Raw genomic sequence first — 15873 nt, forward strand, 5'->3', positions numbered from 1 at the left:
TGATTGTATTGGTAAAGAAATGTTGAAAGCAAAGCGTGTAGTATTAGTTCTGACGATTTCATATTTTACTTGTGTGTGTGTGCAGAGCTGCTTTTTACATGTATCTTAGTGAATGTCAAAAAGCCCATGCTATGTAGTGTTTGAACAAGACACTTGGAAACGTATTGCGTTTCGATGGATAACTATTTTCGTGCAAGGTATTTGTTTTTTTTTAGAAGAACTTGATAATCACACTAGGTTGTAGGTGGATATAAAAACTACCCAGATGTTCATCAAAACTCCTACATATTTTAGGAATATAGGAAAGTAATTCTGTGACAAACAAAAAACAACGCACAGGCTCGTACTGTGTATTTATGTAGCTATTTTATCATTAATAAAGCAAAACTCGTGGATGCTATGAAACATTTCCTTCGAAAGTGCGTGTGAGGAATCGCCATGACAAACAAATCTAGGAACTGAAAGAAGTCTACATTTTGCATTTCAATGTTAAACATTACCAGGTACATCTATTGTTGCTACAGTTTTAAAGCAATTTTTCTTATATCCCATATGTCCAAATTATAGAAGACATACAAGGATAGTCTTATGGTTATTCTTATAAAACTGTATCTATTTGCCATAACATTTTCCGTACAGTATTTTGTTATCTGCATGTTTGGGCATCAAGCAACAAATGACATTCCGGAAACACCATTTCACAACTTGCATTTTGATTTAGGTGAATGAAAGTTTGTTTTTTTTTCGAAATAGTACTGTATAAAGAAAGACAGCAGAAAGAAACACTGTAACTGTGTAGTAAGGACGATTTGATGAGAACGCTGATAGGTTTTTACTAAAGTGCTGATATAAGATTCTTTATTTCTGTTAACAAACATGTTCTAGTAAGAAAAAACTGAATTTTAGCTCACGTTCTATCTCACGGTCTACCTCAACTAGGAAACTTCTGTTTTGATTAATTTACTCCTTTCTTACGAAATATACTAAAATTCAGACACGGTGTGCCTCATGTACGTATCATCTAGTGGGCCTGGAAACTCTGTACACATTTAACCATTCGATATTATAGTATGGAGATATTCTAAAAACTGAATTCCATGGGAAAATCGAGACATATCTGCCGCTGTATTTCAAAACATTCATGAAACAAAGAAAAGCGAAAATGAACAATATAGAAAGCAATCAAACGATACATCTACACCATAAGAAACCCTCACTTGTTGTAGCTCACCATTTATGTGTTGTGTATTGTGATAGTACCAGAATGTCAGAAATAAATTTTTCTCCTTTTATAAATTGTTTAAATCATCAACATCATACAACGCAGAAACAAGGGTGCTTTTCGTGTATTTTCTTCTTCACAGTGCTAGCCACCCTTCTGTGTAAGCTAGAATCATTTGATACTATTAGCTTTACTTTATAGGGATAGTAACAGAATGTTAGACATATATGCTTCTTCTTTTCTAAATTGTCTAAATCATCAAAATCATACGACACAGAAACAATGTTTTTTTTGTGTGTTTTCTACTTCACAGTGCTAGCCATCCTTCTGTCTAAGCTAGAGTTATTTCATATTAGCTTTGCTTTTTCTATCAAAAAATTCTGCTTTTCTCCATCTGATGTGCTTTCGACAGTCTTGTTAAAAATACGCCATCAACATTGTGATCGCAAATATTATTGTAGTCTAGAATCCGTTTTTACACGTACCTAAGGTATCTTACAGAAGTGGAAGAAACTGATTGTAATTATTTCATACTTTTCAACTTATTTCCTAATGTTACTATGAATTGAATGATCTGTATAGCGAAAGAAACCTCGAGGCATAAGTTTTAAAAATCCTCATCACATGAAGTTGCCTCAGCCGTAACAAAACCTTTTCTTGGATTCTTTGCATTCAAAGAAACATGGTCTTGTCTTGAAAGTCCATCTGTGTCGGTTGAACCCATTAAGAAGAAAGTTTAAACTGTAATTTACAAAGCAAGGAATTGGACTTACTCAAATATTTGACTGGTCAACTCCAGTCTTTGTCATGGAATGATATATCCATAGAAGCTAATTTCATTCATTGACAAAGACCGGAGTTGTACCAACAAAAATTTGAGTAGGTCCGATTTCTCCGAAATTACGGTTTAAACTTTCTTCATAAACATTTGTGGCGTATTTTTCAGAAACGGATCATGCGAATAGTCACCGAATAGTAACTTTCATAGACATATCATCAGAACCGTTAACGTAAATAAAAGTCAGGAGACAAAATTTCAAAGTGTTGCAAAATTTTTACCAACTTGACCAGATTGACTTCGGCTTTTACTTGTTACAGATTCAAAGCAAAGAATATTGTTTATAGTTTTCTTTTCAATATCTATTTCGGGTAAGGAGGTATTGCTACTTTGACTCGAGTCAAATGTGTGCATCATTTGTTCAGTAGTACTTATTTTTGTGTTTCTTTCTAGTGTTTCCCAATGAAGGGAAGGTTAACAGGAAGCTGCTGAAAGATATCAATGATATCAATGTTGAAAAGCAATACAATTTGATACTTTTTTTGACTGTTTGGTTTTCTTTTAAAACACCCTCCGTGAGTTAAAATTGTGTCTTTTCTTCCATTACTTTCCTTCCATAGCAGACGTTTTAATTGTTCCTTTTAGACTATTCAAACTTCCCGGACTAATTCATTTTTCATTTCAGTAAAAAGAAAAAAAATCTAGGAACAGAGGTGTTCTTTAAGACCGACGATAAATGAAACGCTTCAACCACTTCTAAAATGGTTGTGAAATTTAGCTTACATATATATATATATACTTTGACCAATCTATCTAGTGTGCTACAAAAATATAAATCTGTGTTGTTGTATATATATTTTAATACAAGGCATACAGAAAAACACGACTGTAGGCTTCGATGTCATTTGATTGACATTCTGTGGTCTTTGGGGATTTCAGCCGCCATGAATAATTCTCAAGGTCAAAGGTCACAGCTTTACTGTGTGCTCGCCATGCTACTGTGTATCAAAACAGACAGTAGTGCAGTTTTGAAGTTTCTGTAGTTGTTACTTAGTTCAGGCTTCAGATACTCTTCTTTGTTGCGAATTAAATTTGGGAGATCTTGGTGTAAGGAAGTGTTTGACAACTTGGGATGAATTTGCCTAATTTTCAGGGTCCAAAACAGCAGGATAATAGCATTTATAGCAGATATTGGTCTTATTAGCTATATAGTATTAATACTGTTGAAGTTATAATTATTATCACAAGCATCTTATATATTAAAACCTATGTAGCGTGGAAGTGTTGAACGTGGCATACGTATTTTATACAATGTTTGATGAATGCTAATTTAGTGCATACTAAATTGCTGTAATACTGCGAACTTAACTCAAAGTTTTAGTGTTGATAACAAACATGCTATTCCCATGATGATAGCATGCTCCATTGCAAGGTTTCCAAGAAATGAGTTCTAGCTTTAATTTTCAATTGCCACATTACTATAACGTACGCACGTTCTTGTCCATTGGGTTGCCATTAGTTGATATACTGTGGCATATCAATATACAGTGCATTAATACCTGCAAATCCTATAAATACAACATGAAGAAAAACTGCAATGCCTAACTCTGTGATTTTGCAACACCATTCCGAGTTATAAAACAAACAACTAACTTTCCAGATGTCAATAGCCATATTCGCTACTTCATCATTCATAGTTATTATGACAACCGTAACGAAAAATAATTATGAGGTTAATTTTTATGTGCGCCTTTCAGCAACTTCGCCCCATCGACCATGTCGTTCGATACCTCATATTTATATAGTTATAGTTGCAAAAAATACAGCCATAGCATAACTTAAGGATTAGAATGGAGCACCCTTCACAACCTTGCTGGCAAGTATTTCTGTAAACGCTTAAACTACCAGACTGCAACTCAATAGTGATAGCACTCCAATTTCTCGCCCAATGGATATTACACGTCATAAACATGAGATAAAATCTTGTTGTAGTAACCTTCTGTCCTTGCACAGGGCTGGTTGAAAGACTAAGTAGGATAGGCTGATAATAATCTTCAATACGCTTCATAAATTAGCAGCAATGTCCAACCCCTTACAATAATGAACGTTGCCCTAGATGAACATTTATGCATGGAAATGAAGTACGTAGACTATTTTCATCAGTGTTTTTATACTACATTAAGTACATTGGTTTGAAATTTTGCAATGAAGACATGTTGAGTGGGTACACCGTGTGTACATTGCTGTGGCTGGGTTTATCAGACCGCCCAGTTGAAAACACCCCGATGCTTAAATACGTATCGTGTGTGGTGCTCCGGGGTAGGTAGATTGGCGCCACATGTGTCTCCTAGGATGTGTCTAAGTCTCTACAATTAGCATCTACATCCGTCCCCAGTCTAACAGACCATACCGGTTTACCTGGACGCAAAGACTGGAACAAAATCGAGCGTTTTATGTTCGATAGACTAGAAGAGTGTTGTGTCTGTTCTAATTGGTTTCGCCTGCATATTTAGTAACGCTAGCTCAGCATATCAACTTACACACGTGTTCGTCTGCCTTCAACCGGGGTGACCAAAGGAATGCAGGAATTCTATTCCTACTGTTCAGAGACTGGCAACTTTTTTTCTCTTAGATGATGAGACATGATGGAAAGATATTTTCTATTATATATTATTTCAAATCTATTTACTGTACAAAAGAATCGTCCTCAGTTGACATCAAGGTTTTCGTCGGCGTGCTTTTAAAAACGTTTATAATAGAGCTGGCTGGACTGACTAAAATTTTTCAGCGCCTCTGTTCGGGTTTTGAAATATGATGTCAAATCTATTTATAGAAAACTCACTGCACTGTACAAAATAATCGTCCTCAGTTGACATCAACGTTTTCGTCGGCGTGCTTTTAAAAACGTTTATAATAGAGCTGGCTGGACTGACTAAAATTTTTCAGCGCGTCTGCTCGGGTTTTGAAATATGATGTCAAATCTATTTATAGAAAACTCACTGCACTGTACAAAAGAACCGTCCTCAGTTGACATGATGTTCAAGGTTTTCGTGCTTTTGAAAACATTTATGGTATAGCTGACTGGACGTTTGAAATGTCATTGCCTCTTACTCACGCAGACGTAAACATGATCTGGAAATATTTTCAAGCCTGTCTGGCTCCGAGAGTCAGTTCAGGACATAGCGGCTGCGCACCACGTATCCTGCCGGGAGTGTCCTGTTGAGAAAATAGGGCTGCAATCTATCAAGGGACCGAATCATCATAATACGTTTACTCAGCCATATGTCATTCATGCACTGTGTACAGAGAGCTCAATAATTGGAGTGAAGGTATAGAAGTAGCATTGAAGAAAGCATACATATCCTTTTACCAATCTAGTGTGCTACAAATAGGCATTTTTTTCTGTTGAGAAAATAGGGCTGCAAACTATCAAGGGACCGAATCATCATAATACGTTTACTCAGCCATATGTCATTCATGCACTGTGTACAGAGAGCTCGATAATTAGAGTGAAGGCATAGAAGTAGCATTGAGTAAGATAAATATAAAGCGAGTTGTGCACGGAAGAAAAACAATGGAAGCAGTCAGAGCCTAAATGTTTTCACATCCATGAAAGTCTTTCTAGTTGATTGAGACCCCCAAAATTTCCTCAATTATCATTTGCAATACAAGAAGTACTAGAAAGCTTCAAGCGGTTGAGAAGTTTATTATAAACTTTTCACTGACCAAACGATAAAAGCGTACGAAGACAATTTTCCCATCTTAGAGTGATTGTGGTGTACAGTAAACACATTGCACCATATAGATACCCTTCCCTACAACATCTCATATATCCTTACACTGTACTGTATTATCCTAAACTCTATACCCACGTACATACACCGTTTTTCCGGGCTATCCAAAGTATGATAGGCCAAATTTTGGCACAAGGTATACATTTGACACGTTACAGAGTCTTCCGGTATGGAACAGTTCAGCGGAAGTAACTAAACAGAGCTTTACTTTATATTGTCAAATGATAGGTTGAATGATATGTGTTAGAAACAAAAGTTGCATTTGTGATTCAAAAAGTGGTAAGGAGGTAAAATATAACAATATAACATAATAAGTGATTTTTAACTTCTATAGGGTGCGAAAAACTTGTAACTTGCAATATACTAGAAACACATGTGCGTATACTACAGCTATAGTATAAGTGCTTTTCTTTTCAAATATGGTTATATATGTAGTAGCGGACAAAATGTTGCAAATGTAACAGCATATTGAAAGTGCGTTCATTCACATTAACATTTGTAAACTTTCAATAAGATGGCAAGATATAAGTATGCATTAACATTTACACTGTACTGGAACATGTTGATCATATTTTTCAAAAACATCTTTGTCAAAATATCTCTCATATTAAGTTGCGTTTTTGCATATACATAACGATAATATAATGTAGGTATACGTGACTTATAATTAATAGATTGTACTATGGGTGACAATTTTGTACAAGAGGTGGGGTAAGTTGAATCAGGTACACATTTCGCTGTTCCGTCGGTCCAGTTTCTTCTGCTTGATACGGCGGTTTTGGAACCAGATCTTGACCTGATGAAGAATGAAAAATCCGTGTATAGAGAGCTTGTGTATTCAACATCATGCAAAGGGATACTCAGGAATCTTTGTACATGATATTGACGTTTTCCAAGATCGTCAAGTAGTCTCTGTTAATTGCATGAGGAGCTATGATTATTATATATAACTGTGGATGGAGAAATTGCTATCTTCAGCAGATGTAGCTTTTATTTGTCGAAATAATGTCGCCTTGAGGATCCTATTTTGAAATGTGCAGAGGAAAATGTCAAACCATGTTATAGGGATTTGGTAAAAATATCGGTGTTAGTGGAAGGGCGCCACATCACGGGAGTCCGGAGCCCAGCCCTAGAAGATGCTGATAGCAGTTGCAGCAGCGACACCAAGAGGTACACATGCGTATAACAGGATACACTCACAGCAATGGGGGAACTATTTTGTCACGCCCTTGTGTTTGGGTCAATGTTTGTAGCCTAATACACACTCATCCATTTTGTATCAGTACAATATTCTTGATTATTTTTAGTAAAAATAGTCTATTTAAAAATAAAACTCTGTCTAAAGCTTACGAAACAATCAATAAAACGATGAAATATTAGAATTCTATCTGAACGAATGCCAAAGGTCAAAAAGACCACTACGGGTTTGAAATACGCGGAGGAAAGGGTTTACCTGTCTTTCTGTGAGGTTGAGCTTTTGTGAGAGCTGTAGCCTCTTGTCCCTACTGATGTACTGGTTTTGGACGTACTCGTTTTCAAGCTCGTTGAGCTGATACTTGGAGTAAGGACGCCTCTTGGGTCGAACTGGTTTCGTCAAGGACCCTCCGCCATTTTGTTGGGCTGAGAAAATAAAGCACAGCAAAATACATGAGTACAGACAGGCAAAGAAAGGATAAAAACTGGAGTGTTCAGGAGGCTTGCAAATCTTGTGAGGTGTGACCTCCTGAAAATATAATGAACTTAGATGATAGATATATCACGATATCTGTATTTCTCTATTAATTGAAATGGGTGGTAAATACAATGGAGTGGCCGTAAGGTCACGGGCGCTAAGCATTTCTGTCAATGGAGATACACACGGGCATTTCTGATGCCATTGACCCTCAGAATAGGGAAGGAAGAAACGCGAACACCAATAAAAAATTTCATGGCGATACTGCACGAGGCACTGAGTATTCACCCCACTAGCTCTGAAATCATGCATCTCCCCATAGAAAGGCACTGAGTGTCTCTACCAAGCCACAAACATGCCCTCAACATTCCCTGAATCAGTGTGAGCTATTGGCACAACGTTTTATAGATGACACTTACTGCCAAAACCAAACTCATGACCGCATTTATCGCTGCCCCTTAGTGAGACTACATGTTGTAGCAGTCCCATAACATGGTTTATTAGAATATACTCCGTAGTAACAGGTGGCACGACAATGTTGCATCAATTACTTGCCCAGTTTTTAACAACATTTTGTGGGTTTGGATAGCAACAGGTGCCATTGGAAATACCACACAGTGTAGGTTTCCGAGTATATGATGTGATGCTACAGTTGGGAGTGAATCAACCGGTGGGCCAACGTTGCTCTTTAAAGTTACGATGACATCTATGCCAAGGGGAGAAGCTAACCATATACTAAGTAGCTCGCGGCATCGATAGAAATCAAGGGCATGCTTTTGTTGCTGTCTCCGAGCATTGTGACTTCTCATTTTGTCATAGAACATCACTGCTGCAATATCAAGAGGATGCAGCACTTGGTCCAACTATTTATCCTTCGGGTGTTGGGTGGTTTGTCATTATTATGCATATCTAGAAAGGTCGATGAAGACATAGGATATTTCATTGCATATGCGATGTATATTCTTATAATTCTCCCCAAAGACAAACCCCTTAGACTGAAAACGCAGCATGACCAACAGTCCTCAAAAGCCAATGAGGAGCTTCTTAGTCTCTTGTCGTTATTTAACCTTGACGGTAAACGGGTGAACGAGGACCAGCTGATTTTATATCAGCCATTTGGGGAGACAAACTACTGGGCTGTTGAACAACACGATTCTAGATACGCATACGTTGGAACAACAAAATATCAGAAGGACACTAGCAAGCTTTGCAATAAACAATGATGTCTAGCAAGGGAATATGATTCACTGAACCAACTGTTGCTGAAGACAATCCCAAGACACTTTGTATTGTTTTACACGACATAGAAAATAAGTTTGCAGAAAGCACGACTATCATAGACGACGTTAGGAAGGACGTTGCATTGTGATGCCACAAAATACCTTAAAGATTTATCTAAATGAAGTTCATGATTTATTGTTATTAGACTATAACGTCAGTGGTAACTAGACTTCACGTTGAGTAACAAGGCGAAATCAACTGTGCAGAAATGTCTCTAATTGGCGTGTCGGTCTATTGTGACACGGTAGAATAGTGTAACAGTTCGATAAAAATGATCAATAAATTTTCGAAGAAAGTATACTGTAAAAAAACACGGTGTGTACTACCGATGGTTTCAGCCGGTTTTGTCGCCTCCCTGCTTCGCTGCCAGGACTCCAGGAAGTGGTCAAGTTGACATAGCTGTGGGGAATAGGTGAAAGGTGGATGAAGAGGTCCACTTGCCGGTGGAAGCACCACGGGCTGGAAGGGTTCATCACGTGGAAAATCCACCTGCGAGTATTTGTCGGGGGTGTGGTGAGGAGCACGGGGCCCCTCCACGATACGAACGTTCTGGCTGTAGGTGCAGGTGGTGGAAGTCGCCGGGCCGCTCATGAAAAAGTCTCGGCGTGGGGGTAACCTGTCCCCGTAGGCCATCTCGCCCCCTCCCCTGGACCAGAAATTTGTGTCCTGCATGCTAGAGATGGAGTAGCCTGTCGGAGCCCACAGCGGTCCATTGATGCCTGTAGCAGTCTCCATGCTGCAGATGTATTTACAACGACGACTAAGGAGACCCTCTCGCGAGCGGCATGGAAATCTCGGCTTGTGGAAATGAATCCTCGGGCCAGTAGTAGTCATGTGATCCCTTGCTACCAATTGGCGCCATTGGCCAAGCAACGTGAGGTGACTCTCCAAAATAAGCAATACATAACTCAACCCAAGTTACATTTAGCGAAGAACTTTGCCAAAAGAGATTAATAAACTTTCCAATAAGGAATTCGCCTCACAGGCTGATGATTTGAATGACCTTCCGTGGCAGGGTTATATGTTATATATTTGCCCATATTTTGTTTACGTGTTGTCACATGTGTTTGATGTATTGGAGAGCACTTTGAAGATACTTCATAAAAGTGAAAAGAAGAATACACATCCCCTCCTATCACATCGTTTTGTCACGTAGTTTGAAATTACACCTTTTTAACACACAATTACCTGTCAAAACGCTAACCTGTGTTAACTATGCTCGGAATTGATGGGGTGCGAATTTTACATTACTAGATAAAAACGCAACACGTTTACATTCTAGGGTCAGCTGTCTGTGTAGATTTGACATTTAAAACAAACCCATGTTCCTATTTGTTTCTCCTACATAAGTACTATTTGAATGCACATCTATATGTTGTACAGGTATGTCAATGTAAAAAAAATCACAATCACAACAGGTTGGTTGTGTTATTTATTGTCTTTGTACCTTAACCCCCAACCTCAACTATTCACCAGAGTTGTAGCTCTTATTCATAATTCAATACCACATTTCCTGAACACATTGCTGGAAACTGGGACAAAAGGATTAATTCATGAAAACCTGATTGAATTGTTGCACAAACAGGTCTTTTGCATGGCAAAGAAATATTTTTCCCAGAACTACCAGCAACATGCTGAAAATTTCCTTGGAAAGCACACTTATTTGAAATATTCTGGTAGACTGAACATTGACGAATTGACGAATTTAAAATTGGTACCGTTTGCTTATTTTTACCATTTTATCGTTCTTTCAGTGCCATTGTTTTACCACACTTTTAGATCATTCTGCACTATATGTTTTCATATATGGTGACAGCAAAAATATTCTAGCTCATGTTTTCAAAGTCGCAAGTCACAGGTCAGTCATTTTAAAACAAATCGTTGAGTCTTTTGCAACTTTACTCTCAATAGTATAACTATGCATAACAATAGTTACATTAATTGGAGAAAATCTAAACATGTTCCTGACACACGTGGAAGATGCCAAGTATTTGCTGGTTGGATAAACATTGCGGTCGTTTTTTTTTTCGTTTCTTTTGTGTGTGTGTGTGTGTGGTTCAAGAGGAATTTTAGATTATGTTCTCAGCGGGAATGCCAGAGTAACGAATTCAACGATTTGAAGCAGGTATTTAGTTTCTAACCAGGAGGTATTTCTCCTTTTTAGGCCAAACTGTATCAGTTACATGTAGACAACATTTATCGTCTATTATAGCGGTAAATATTTTCCTGGGCAAGGTAGAATTTTGTCTTCAGCATTACTACGTCCTTATTGACAAATGAAGAAGCACACCATACGACATATAGCGGGAGTTACAAGAAATGAAGAAGAACAAAAATATCGTACAAAGTGGAAAGAACCCAAATAAAATGAAGCTCTATGCGAAAGGCGTTTGCTTTAGATTTTAACAGCGTTCTCAACAAATGTATCCCATATGTAGAAAACAAAACTTATCTTGAGTTAATGTATAGATTTGGACACTTTAGACGGTAAAAATAGCAAACACGAAAGTAATATTCTAGACACGCGTTATGTGGTTGTTACAGCATTGATAGAGCTGGACATATACCTATTGCAATCCCATGCATGCTTTGTGGATATTTCCCGTACCTTCCAACTACAGTTAAGGATATTCAAGACAATACTACATCGTCCACGTCTGCAAAAATACATCTTCTAATATGTGCATAATTGGGTCGACTAAATCATGTAGTATTTCATAAACATTCCATATCATAGGGACGCGGACAGCAGCTAAAACAAAGCGAGTAAGAAGCATGCTTTGACTACAACTGTCCGTAGGCAAACCAAATGTATTTTCAACCCAGACCTTCGCGAACTGAAAAAGACCTAAGATGCAGGAATGACATGTATATAAGTGTACAATTTTAACAGACATTGTTCCAGGTTTTTGTGCAGAAAACACTGAGATCTACGAAAGCAAATGTTGTGTATTCAAGGAACTAAATATGTACATTGTATATGTGGTATCCAGACCAAATTTTGAATACATACAAATATATGTCTTCGTGTAATCTTGACGAAACATTGCCATCTGTTAATATTTTCAACGATGATAGGATGCAAAATGTACTAATATATGCCAGTATCAACATAGGATCATTGCCTTTCGAAAAAGTTCAGGTACCGAGAAAGGTTTAGTACAAATGCGAGAAATACAAATGATTCCAAAATTCGCTGAAACGTATGCTGAAATTCCTACTTGCCATGTTGTTTCATTCAATACTACACACGGCTATGTTGACAACTAAAACAGAAATGCAGACAGGATTTAAGTATAAACAAAGAGTGCACAATATAGATGTAATAGTCCCCATGGATTTTATGTGGTTCCCAGTGAAAATGTTGCCCGTTTACAACCACGATTGTAACTGCTATTTGTGCAGAAAAGATGTCTGTTTACCTATGGATCTGTACTATTGCCCATGTCCGGTGTACACGTTTACTCAAACATACCTGATTGCTATAAAATATAACGTCTGGCCATATAGTATGGACTAATTCAACTGTGAAGCGTGGTACTGTATTTACCATTCAAGAAATGTTTATCACGGGCCAAATGAAACGAACTGAAACATCTAAATACAGATTTAAAGAACCCAAGATTAAACTACGAAAAAATATATAACACGACTTGTTTCTACATATTGCAGTAACACTCGACGTATGTATTAATAAAAGAATTTACAAAATACTTTAAGCCTGGTGGAAAACATTGCTACATTGCCACAGCTAAGCTGAGACGTAGAATGTGTTGTTTTAAGCATCACTTTGCAATTCTACATTACCTCTAGATCGCTTAAGATACAGTAAGCATAGAAAAAGACAAAAACCCAAGGTAAGCTTAGCAAAAAAAGATAAAATACAAAAGGTAAACACAACATATGAGATGTTTTCCTGTCTTTGTTGTTGGGGGCACATCCACATTTCAAGGGTCACCGGGCTTGCTACTATGGTTCGGCTCATAATCACCACACCTAAAACAGTATCCCTACATATCTAACACTGCAATAGCTTAAACTGATATATTCTGGATGCTATATTCAAACGAAATACGGCATATTTCCATTAACAGCAAACAAACATGCCCTATTGCACACAACCACTAAAGCGCCCCTGGTGACTGAGAATGGTTTTGCCATTGTAAATCCTACGTCACTGTACAAAGTCTTTAATATTTAAACAAAAAAGGAAAGAAACAAAATTTTTCCCAGCCATTAGTCTGTTAGAATATGCATTTTCAGCTTCCTCTTTGAAGGTTGTCAACATATATTTGGGTAGCAAAGCTAGTTTGGGTATCCATAAGGTGGCACAAAAGTGCAGAAAAGCATGTCAATGGATACGTGGTGCGTCAAACATGTTCGAAAGCAACACTTAATTTTAGTAATAAGTATAAAATTACGAGATGAAATTTTTATAATATGTACTTGTAAAAACGTTCCGTGGACATCTGATTCTGATATGAAAAATTATCAAAATTATTCAGAGAAATAGACAGATCTATGTAAAAACCTTAGTTTACGTTATACGGAGGACTAGATATGTAACTTTAAAAAGTTTTAGCTTGAATATAGTTTCGTCATTTGAAAATAAACGCTAAAATGAAACAAAACAGATTAGTTCAATGTGCATTAAGTTTAAATCTGTGAAACATACAGCTTTTGGTGTTGAATTACATAACAGAACATTGATGTTTTTATTTTGAAAGTGTAGCTATAGCTAAAAAAGCTTAAATAGCTAGACACCTAAAGCGAGCTAAACATACAGCTTTCGGTGTTGAATTACACGATAGAACATTGATATTTTTGTTGTAAAATTGCAACTATAGCTAAAAAAATCTAAAATAGCTAAACGTCTCTTCTAGAAGAAACAGCAGCGAAGCAGGATCGACTCCCAAGCCTGATATCAACAGCATCAGCAAAATATCTGTCAGTAAGTTCTCATGTCTTGAACCTGCCAAACCGGCGTACGTGACAAGTCTGCTTCCGGCGACCTTTTGGAAACGGACCAAAATAAGCTTTCCAATTAAACCCCTCTAGCCGATACACCCAACCCAAAATACAGCCAGAAAATTGACCCTCTTTGGGTTTGCTTTTGAAAGGAAGAGGACAATATTTCTTCATAGAAACAGGTCCACAAGGAAAAGTTTTTACAAGGTTTCTTTTTTTATTGTACGGGAAAAGGATCTGGAAACAGGTGTGTGTTCACTAGTATTTTCTTGAAGTGCTTCTGGTATCCTAATTACTGGTTTGTTTAATTTTTTTAAAGACGAGGGCATCAGTTGGAAGCTACATATATTAGCAAAAAGTACAACATGGTTACTATACTGCAATGCAGATATATTCCAGTCGTTGAGCCAAGGGTCACATTTCGCTCACACAGGACGCAGAATTGAGGAGTGTTCTTCGTCACATAAAACTGTCAGGGTAGGCAAAATAAGGTGTGGTTGATTTGGCTGACATAGTTTGCTTAACTAAAAGATCGGTCCGATACGAATCTATGATAACTGTAGTGTAAAAAGACAAAGTTTTCTTGCTGTTGTTGTTGTCGAAACAAATTTTTAAGTTCCTGCATTTTGTGATTTTAACACAACATTTGTGACAACAACACAACTTGGAGTGAGGATACAGTACCCAGCTGGCAATCCCACGTAAACGAATGATACTGTAATGGGGAAACATAAAAAATGTTGGTGAAAGAAATACTACAGCTGTGGCAGTTGTGTATACACAGTACCAAGGTCATAGAACGATGTACACTACATATAAACTGTTACAGTACTTGCTAAAATTAAAATTTGTCCTTTTGTCCTATATTTTCATAGAATTGTGAAAACATTTCTAGTGCTATGTAACTATAACTTATTCTATATTCAACATCATGAAATATTTTTCTGGCCAGATATTAACCATTTATAATATGTGTACTTTACTCAATGACTAGTCAATCCTCTGTGAGCACTTCTCAGCTTGATTCTATACCTCTACAGCATAACTGAGTAAAGTGTTTCAATATTATATCATACGTGTATGATTTAATGTTTCATTTTTGAGGGCTAACAGATAAGGATTACAGCTAATTTTGATCCATTTGACCAGACCAAACTTTGCTTCGATTCAATTTGAAAATTGCTGAAAATTTGCCAAACGTTGCAGGCAAGCACATATACGGCATAGTACCATGAGCAAGCATTGTAGGGGTACTAGTATTTGATGTAATCGAAAATAATGAAAGTAAATTGGAACCCATCGTTATTACTTACACTTTCAGTATTATACTATAGTGCGTTACTTTATGAAGACAGATAAATACTGATACAGGGTCGTCAGCAAGCCGTCTAAGCAATCTCATTTCGTAGGTCAAAATTCCACTTATCAAAATGAGCAACTACGTTTTGCCGTACAGAGGTTGGTAACCTATCGATGTTGATGATATGATATACCACAGGAAAAAACAGCTAGGAGACTGCAGTAACAAACAGCGTGTCGGATGTAGAACAATTGGTCGGGAATTTACAATTTTTCATGTGTTTTTACATTGGCTTTGATCGTCTTCTTGCCCTTGGTACTGTGTATCAGTTCTGGCTTTCTGCCTGTATCATGCTAGTTAGAAATATAATATATATTATATACGGTACGAAATAAGTATGTCCTCCTTGATAAATATTTTAAACCTAACACACAGCAAAGAAGTGTTTCTAATCTTCTTCATCAACACCATCATACACCAGCATTTTCTTGTCTAGGGACGTGCGAAGAAAAATAATACCTTCATCTCTAAACCTCTGCTGTGGAATAAATTGTTTTTCAACACATGATACAGAACTAATCAAGCTGTGCAGGAAAGGTTAATGAACAAGATTACACATGCCATCTCATGATTTGTAACGGTAGCTCTTGTTTGTAATGACAGCAGTTGGGATCCTGTGGATATTACAATCCCTAGGTTGATATTCACCGCGTATGCATTAAAAAAATTCAAAATTGGCAATATTGCAGAAGGTAATTAATATGCAATTGCAATTGATAAACATAAGTGTCAGCTACCAAGTCATCTAATGAATGACATTGGAACGCATCATCATACACTTTTTAACACGTTGCTACC

At 37.1% G+C, this 15873-nt stretch overlaps 1 protein-coding gene across 1 annotated transcript; it reads right to left on the reverse strand.

Moving 5' to 3' along the window:
- Nucleotides 1–5718: 5718 nt before the first annotated feature.
- On the reverse strand, nt 5719–9528 carry LOC109475784 (homeobox protein Hox-D11-like). Its single transcript, XM_019776544.1, has 3 exons — nt 9074–9528; nt 7248–7414; nt 5719–6590 (listed from the first exon to the last, which is right to left on the reverse strand). The coding sequence occupies exons 1-3, from the start codon at nt 9480–9482 to the stop codon at nt 6516–6518; spliced, it is 651 nt and encodes a 216-aa protein (XP_019632103.1). The 5' UTR covers nt 9483–9528; the 3' UTR covers nt 5719–6515.
- Nucleotides 9529–15873: the final 6345 nt, after the last annotated feature.

Source organism: Branchiostoma belcheri, unplaced genomic scaffold (assembly GCF_001625305.1).
Source record: "Branchiostoma belcheri isolate BF01 breed outbred unplaced genomic scaffold, Haploidv18h27 scaffold35, whole genome shotgun sequence".
Taxonomy (NCBI): domain Eukaryota; kingdom Metazoa; phylum Chordata; class Leptocardii; order Amphioxiformes; family Branchiostomatidae; genus Branchiostoma; species Branchiostoma belcheri.